This window comes from Arvicanthis niloticus, chromosome 29 (assembly GCF_011762505.2).
Source record: "Arvicanthis niloticus isolate mArvNil1 chromosome 29, mArvNil1.pat.X, whole genome shotgun sequence".
Taxonomy (NCBI): domain Eukaryota; kingdom Metazoa; phylum Chordata; class Mammalia; order Rodentia; family Muridae; genus Arvicanthis; species Arvicanthis niloticus.
The window spans coordinates 14,234,888-14,242,990 of record NC_133437.1 but is presented as its reverse complement, the minus strand read 5'-3'; the positions used below and the strand labels follow the sequence as shown (position 1 = coordinate 14,242,990).

Sequence of the window (8,103 nt, the reverse complement as noted above, 5' to 3'; positions counted from 1 at the left end):
ACTTTTTGAAAAGCACATCGTCAGGAACAGAATGATTTTGCTCAATAGGAATATGAGTATCACAAAAGTGAAGATTTTGACTATTTGACAGGAACTCTTAAGACTTCAGTTGACCAACACCATATTGACTAGGGGATACCTTACTGTGTGAAACTTTTTTTTGATGACACACTAAGGAGTGTTCATTATATACCTCCAGAATTGGTTTCTGTTATACCTTGATGACTAAATGTCTTAGTCATTGTTCTATTTCTGTGAAGAGACACTATGAGATGACCAAGACAACCCTTATAAGAAAAAGCATTTAATTGGATGGTTGCTTACAGTTTCAGAGGTTTAATCTGTATCATCATAGCCAGGAACAAGGAAATACACATAGCAGTCATGGTGCTGGAGACTTAAATGAGAGCACTATATCTTTTATTTATTTATTTATTTATTTATTTATTTATTTATTTATTTATTTTTTATATTTTATTTACATTTCAGATGCCATCCCGTTTCCCCATTTCCCCTCCCTAGAAAACCCCTATCCCACGCCCCCTTTTCCTTTTTGCTTTTATACATTTTTTAAAAATGTTAATCAAAGACTTTATAAGTTTCGTAATGCTCAATCAGAAGTGTAACCCAATACCCAACCTAGATATATAAACTATCTTTGACTGGTGGAGACACATGAACATCTGCCTCCATGCCTCCCCCCTTTCTCTCTCTCATCACCTAGCTTTACCCTTCCTGTTAAAATAAAACTTTTCTCTCAAAATACATTTAGGGCATAATTATTCCTAATTGTACCAGTGAGGTACAAGATAGTCCTAATACCCAGTCCATCATTTTGTTGACTAACCAGAACCTCTGTCATCTCTCCTAACTAAAGCACTTAGTTTTGAACCTGGCTTTTTTCTTGGCTTTAGAATGAATGTCAGCTGAAAACCATCCACTCAGATCTTTTCTCTCAAAGTAAATAGCCATGATTGGCTATGAGACTGTAGGTCTTCAACCCCGTCAGAAATCCAGAATGACTGAGTTAACTGAAATTATGGGAAGCACTAAGCATAGCTTCTAAAACTTAGCCAATTTATAGAGACTGGAGAGCACTGTATCTTGATATTCAAGTAGTAGAAAGAGACCAGCCAGCCTTGGCTTTGAAAACATAAAGCCCATCTGCAGTGGTACACTTCTTCCAACAAAGCCAGACCTCCTAATTCCACATCTAATCCTTTGAATAGTGCAATGCCCTGATGACTAAGCATTCAAATATATGAGTTTGCATGAAAATGAAAAGCCATTTTTTAGACAAACCATCACAGTAAAATTCCTTAAAGAATTATTTTATAATGCATGTTCGTTGTTGTGGAAGCCTTAGAAAAAAATAAAATGCTAATTCTCTGAACATGTTGATTTGGTTTCTTACAGACTTATTACTTAATTGATTGTACATGGTTGAAGTCATAAAGGCAAAACACATTTTGTCTTGCTGCTTTTATGATTTGCATAAAGAAGGAATGTAAATATTTTTTTCATACCCTGGAAGTTTATTACTAGCAACAGGAGTGCATGTCTTTGGTGATTTAAGAGTTAAGATTTGGTGTATGGTGAGTTAAAAAAAAAATCCTATATACAGGTTGCTTTCAGTGACCTTCAGTTATGAACACAAGTGATTTTTAAATGCTGAGATTTTAATCCATTTTACCAGATTTCTGAATTTTCACATATACTGAACTAAATATATATTTTTTAATTTATTTAGTGGCATCAAGTATTGAACATAGGGCCTCAGACATGCTAGGTTCTTACTTTACCACTGAACTACATACACATTTAAGAAAGATTTTTTGAATACATTTTATTAGAAGAGCAGAACTCAAAATTTATTCCTAGAAGCAAGCTTCTTCCAATAGAATAACAATGTTCCCCTTGGCAGAAACCAAGCACATAGGAGGCTGCCAAGGACTGTGTGCAGGTATGTCTATTTTCAGAATAATGAATAACAAATAAGGAGTGTTTTTCTATCTCCACTCTTAGATTCACTCACAAGATTCTCACCATCTTCAAAGACCGGACTTTAGTGGTTTGTAAACCACCAAACTCATTTGCTTTAAAAGTATTTTTTTCTGTTCTCTAAATATAAGCACTTTGGCAAAACAAAGTTTCATTAATTGAAAATCCAAGGGTCATTTTTAAGCAAAAAAACCTTTCAGTGGAATGAAAGAGTTCCTAGGTTCCTTCTTGGATAAAAAAGCATTGGGATTTATAATGTGAGAAATCTATTCTCATCCAATCTTTTAGTTACTACACAGAGGAGAATTTGAGCTTTGTCTTCACCGTGGGGACATTTGTTCAAATCAACAGTGGTCATGTAATCACATACCTACTACATGTCAGAGCCTACTTTTTATAGCTGAAGCTCTACAGGTGTGAATAGACTCCGATGGTAAAACTAGAAGAGAGAGACTCAAGGAAGGGAAACTACTTGATTTCATAAGCCATTGACTTCCACCCAGCCTGCAAACATGTTCTGACAGTAACTGGCTATAAGGTAAACTTACTGGCCTAAAAGAGATATAAAAAAAATACATTGAAGCAGATGTGAAGTTTTCTTCTTGTGGAACAACTACAGTTTTCCCTTAAGTTTGGAATGTAAGTAATGCGCGCGCACACACACACACACACACACACACACACACACACACACACACACGCGCGCGCGCGCACACACACACACACACACACACATGATATCTATATATCTATGCTACTGAGAAGTAAGGCTGCATAGCCTTTAAATATTATAAATGGAGAGACCAAGGAATTGAAGTAAAAGCCAACAGCCTGTCAGTAGGCTACACACATCCCTTGCTAATATTTTCCTGTTACTTCTCTCCTTATACATCTGACAGACCTAATGCTCAAACACAGGGTCCATTCTACTCAATAACTGTTGTAGTATTAAAGCATTTTCTTGGTAAGAAAACAACACATCACACTTGAATGGTTTCATTACTTTTATTTGGGGACTAAGAACCTCCAAAGAATCGTTCACCCTGCCTCATAGACTTTGTATGACACGAATAAAAATATATGAAAAATGATGACAAAATGAATATGATATCTCTCATTTTGAAAGAGTTTACACACTAAAAAGAAAGTTTAATTGACCTCACTATTGGAAAGTTTTTTTTTTCTTCAAGGCTGTTTAATTTATTCTAAATAATTATGGGAAACTTTTGAAGTATACTTTCTTGTTTGAATGTCAAAGCTCTAACTTATTTGGGTGTGTTTTCATTCAAAGCATTGCACTAGCAACAAAAGAATGCATGATGTATTTATCAAGTTTGACCCAAGGGAAAATGACTGATTCTATAAGTCAGAAGAATCAAATGATACTGTAGTAAAGCAAAATTGACTTTTAATATTTGTTCACCAGTTCATTGTATCTTACAGAAAATGAAAACATTCTTTTTGTAATACACATTGGTTCTCCTCAAACTTGTACTTAGTAGCTATTAAATGCATTTAAATATTGACCTTCTTTTAATTGGGTGGCTTACTGACTTCTGTATTATTCATAGCTTTTGTTGTACACTGTGCTGGCAGTTTTGAGCTATGACATACTTAACTTCTCAAATAGGTTGTCAGCTGTAAATTGATTTTTCTCTAAGCATTCTATGCAAAACCAAAATGAAACAAACAAATTTTTAAAAAAGAGAAAAAACAAAACAAAACAAAACAAAAAATCAACACTAAACCAAACCTGACAACTGATTCCCTTCTAATCCTCCCTTTTTAGTGGTCAGCTACTCCATGACACCAGCATGATTTTAGGAGTACTGAAATCAAGAAACCCAGTATGGCTGCCAGCAACCAAATTGGTATTTTATTTGAGTCTACTAATTACCAGAATAGCAAGTGACCATCTTACTGCATAAAATAGCATTTTAACAGGTACCGGCCCCCTTTACATGAAAGAAAATTTAAATTCACAAATACTATATTTGGCTAAAAGTTGCTGTGACAAAAATATGGCAGCAGTCATTAAAAGATGGCTTCCAGTGTTAATATGACAAATTATCTTCATCCCTATATGTATTTGTAAATGTATTGGTACTTTTTGCTTAGAGGTTTCAAAACAAGAAGTTTCAGTAAAATTTATAGATTTATTCTGTTCTTTATATATGGGCTATACTGTAAAATGTTTTTCATTATTTTGTAGTCTATCTGTCCTTTCTTCACCTTGATACTCTGGTAATCTTGAAGTCTACAAAATGATTTCTGATTTAGACAGTGTTATGTCAACCTTCTGCTAGGATTTGTGCTAAGACAACTTTTTTTCTTTTGAAGACATTCATAATGAGATATGAAGTAGGAAAATAGATTATTTGGTGGATTAAAACAGCGAGATGAGAACATTAAAAGACTCCTTTCAATTAGGAGTTCAAAGGGCACAAAGATTCTGCTCCTTTGTGTGAAATTAGAAGTTAAAAACTCCGCCCAGCAGTGTTCATTCTAGGATGTCTTCAAGAATGGACAAATGGTATGCAACTGGTATACACATATGTCAGCTAACAGTCACTTTGGAGATTTTGATCAGCACCGTTTCCTATACTAAGTATTCAAAAGTTAAGAAATGCTACTGCTCTGTAATGTGGAATTCTATGACCATAACTGAAAGGAATGTACGTACTTCAGTAAAAAAATTTATCTACTTGCATTGCAGACAAAATTCTTACAATATAGGTAATGAATGTTCAAGTATGATCTTCCTCCAAAGAGCTTAGCCCAGACAGTAAGATGTTTGAGGAGCTAGTTTGGAGTCTCCTCCTTAAATAATATATTAATTGTATTATATACCATTCAGTCTCTTTAATTTATGTTTAGCTTAGACGTCTGAGTTCAATTTAGATCAGCACTGTTTGAGTGAAACCCTATGATTTCTTTGGATGTATACTTCTGTATTATCTGCATAACCTAACTTATACTGCATGCATCATCATTGTTTAGGCATTGGAAAGAAAGGATCTATTTTTACTTACAATATTTTATCTAGATAATATTTCATGAGAGTTATGGTTTCACGGACTTCCAACTGCTCTATGTCTTCCACACACATAGCCCTATATTTATAGAGTATTTTTATTACAGTTATTACAGAGCTTTAAATGCAACCACGGTCAATTCAGGAAACAGATTTATTTAGTTATGTTCATGGGGAAAATCTACATAAAAACATTGATGACAGCATACCAGCTATGTTGTTCTTGGATTATTACTAATACTAAGGCCCACTCACAAGAATTCACTGTGAAATAATGGGAAAGCAGAAATATTACTTGAATACAAATATTGGTCCCTTTGGGGTCTCAACAGTCATAAAAATAAATTTCGATTTAAGCCTGGAGTTCCTAATACTGGAAGTCACTTTTCTAAATCTGGGCTCAACTTTTCACTTAAAGTATGGAGGCGTAAAGTCTGCTATGACAATGCCAATATTTTATTTTTGCCAGATTATAACCAGAAAGGAAACTGACAGTGACTGTATTTCCTACTTGAGAGACTATTTAGAAATGTTATTTTTCCCTTTCTTCTCTAAATACAGGTCCTGTTTGGGCACTATATTGTGCATACAAACGAGAACGATTTTGGATGTTGAGTCTTTATTTTTTAGTTAGGCAAGTTATTCATTCACTTGATGGTTTTTGTCATGTAATGTAAATAAGAAATATTAAATAGATTAAACTTATTTTTATAGGACAATAATGTTTTATAAGCTAACATAAAATCAAGCTGCTACATTTTACAGGTTTTCTGTCCAGCAGTTTATCGCTTTAACTGCCCTGAGTAGATTCTAAATACTGCCTAGCAAAGGTTCTTAGAATTTAAATATGATTCAGTAAAGCTACTCAAAAATAATAAAACAAGTCTTTTCAGATAGTTGTAATTAGAAGGTAGGACTCTTTCATTGGTAAAGTATTATCTGTGTACTTAAGTCGATACTTTATATAAATGAGTTGAACTAGGAGTTCTGTGGTTTTATTATTCTGCATCTGAGTCTATATGAATTATTATTACTTTTTGGTCAGAAAGGTAGAATTTTAAAGAGTAAACTATTTTGTATACTGGAGACTTGAAGTGTTAACTTTTAGAAAAAGTCTCCCTTGTTCCCTTTTGATACTGAGTTTTTGCACCTCCCAGAATCCTGGTTTATGTAAAGAAGCCTCTATTTCAAATTTGTTGTTCTAATTTGTTTAGCGAAGTGCATTTCAAAATTGTAGAAATATGTAAAATTTGTGCTTGTGGAAGTTACTGCGGCAAGTAGCATTACTTTCCCCAACATAGTCCGGGTGATCTTCAGCCTACAGCATGTCCCGTTCATGAAATGGCATCTTGTTGGGATGACATAGCATAAACCAGTTAGGCTCTAAAGCCCGTAATTTTTTTTTTTTTAAGCTTCCCTTATGCTTATATTACTTTGTGATATATATATCGACTGATAGCTTTACAAAACAAATGAATGAATTGGCCTTTATGAAAACGACTCTTTTACAGTAAGTGAAAAAGGGTTATCACAGTTTTGGTAACTTGCATGAGTTCATATTAAAAACGAAAACAAACAAAACTTTGACGGAACTCGAGAACTCTTTCTAGGGCACACTCAGTTGTATGCTCTGAAGCAATAGACCCCGTAGAGCTTATGCTTTTTATCTGGGAAACCCACAAAGCGCACTGCAGCCTCAGTAGGACTGCAGCGCCTTCTTGGCCGAGAAATAGGGTAGCGGACGCTGCCATCCGCCAGCCAGCCGGCATCGCAGCGGTCATAGCCCAGAAGCTTCCAGGCAGCAAAGATCTGGCCCACTTTCGCAATCTGAGCACCGTCATTGAGACAAGCTTGCACCGCCTCGTCATAGGTGAGCTTGGTGGGGTGGATCAGGTAGTAAAATCGGCCTGTGGGGAGAAGGAGAGAGTTAGCCGGTTTGTGATGGAACCACAGAAATGCAAGGAGCCAAAAGCAAAGGGCTTCTCAATGAAAGGAGACGCAGAGCAACGTCTGAAATTTGGAGAACATAGAATTGTCATTGAAGTGTCATATTATCAGGCCACTCTAGATTAAATAAATTTGCTGTAGCCTTGCTTCTTGGCGTGTGCTCACACATGCCCTTGTAGAGCGTTAAAAAGAAAAGGGTGCTTGCAGATGCAGTTTCTGTTAGCTAATTAGAGACTAAAAGAACCCTTCTGTGGTTCTAGGGGAGACAGAATTCTACGTTGAAAGAAGGGCTATTTAAATTCTACTTGTAGCCAGGCTGAACCCCAGTACAAGTTTCTAGAGAGGCAAAATTTGAATGTGAAAGGATCAAAAAACATTCCTCACATAAAAGTCCATTTAAAAAAAACTCAAAAGCTTGGAGCTCTTTTCATAACAGGTATCAATAAGACCTTATTCTCCACCAAAGCGACAGCATAAAAATTCATCAAACATAGGAAGTCATTTGCCACCAATGATACCCTTGCTGAATGCAAACCTCGTCTGCAGCCCCTTGCTAGAAGAAGGGTTTGTTAATGATTTAAAACCGTCATCCTTTAAAACCTGACATTTTGCTGCTTCTTGATTGTACGGAAACACTGTTACTTTTGACCACTTATTGCAGTATTAATGACTGAGATCCCATTAACAAGATGGAATACATCAGGTACAAAGGTATCATCAATTGACAGAACTGGCATACACTAAATATTTTCTCCGTTGTCTTAGTTTTAAGTATAATATCAGCACATTTTCCAATTAAACTCATTATAAAGTATATTATCCTATGGCCTTCCTTAAGCATGACACTCTTTTGTGTGTGTGTGCATTTGTGTGTGTGTATGTGTGTATGTTATGTGAATGTGCATTTCTGTTCAGTTCTTGATGGTTTTGACTGTGTGCCTCCAGCTAGAGGCACAAACCTTGGCGTTCCCCTCAGAAATGCTCGTTCGATATTGGGCTTTCCATTAAACTGGCCTAGTTGATCAGTGAGCACCAGGGATCCTGTTTGTGCCTCACTACTGCTGAGATTTTAAGTGCACTTCACCACAGGTGGCGTTTTGACATGAGTGCTCTGGACCCCA

General features: G+C 35.6%; 1 protein-coding gene across 2 annotated transcripts in view; it reads right to left on the bottom strand.

The window, feature by feature from the left end:
- Window positions 1–2,992: 2,992 nt before the first annotated feature.
- The window catches only part of Hapln1 (hyaluronan and proteoglycan link protein 1), a 66,157-nt gene continuing 61,046 nt past the window's right edge, over window positions 2,993–8,103 (bottom strand). For both annotated transcript variants that reach the window (XM_076927112.1, XM_076927113.1), the window contains exon 5: window positions 2,993–6,942. In XM_076927112.1, the coding sequence (XP_076783227.1) occupies window positions 6,653–6,942 (290 nt within the window). In that variant the 3' untranslated portion in view covers window positions 2,993–6,652. The remainder of the gene's footprint in view (window positions 6,943–8,103) is intronic.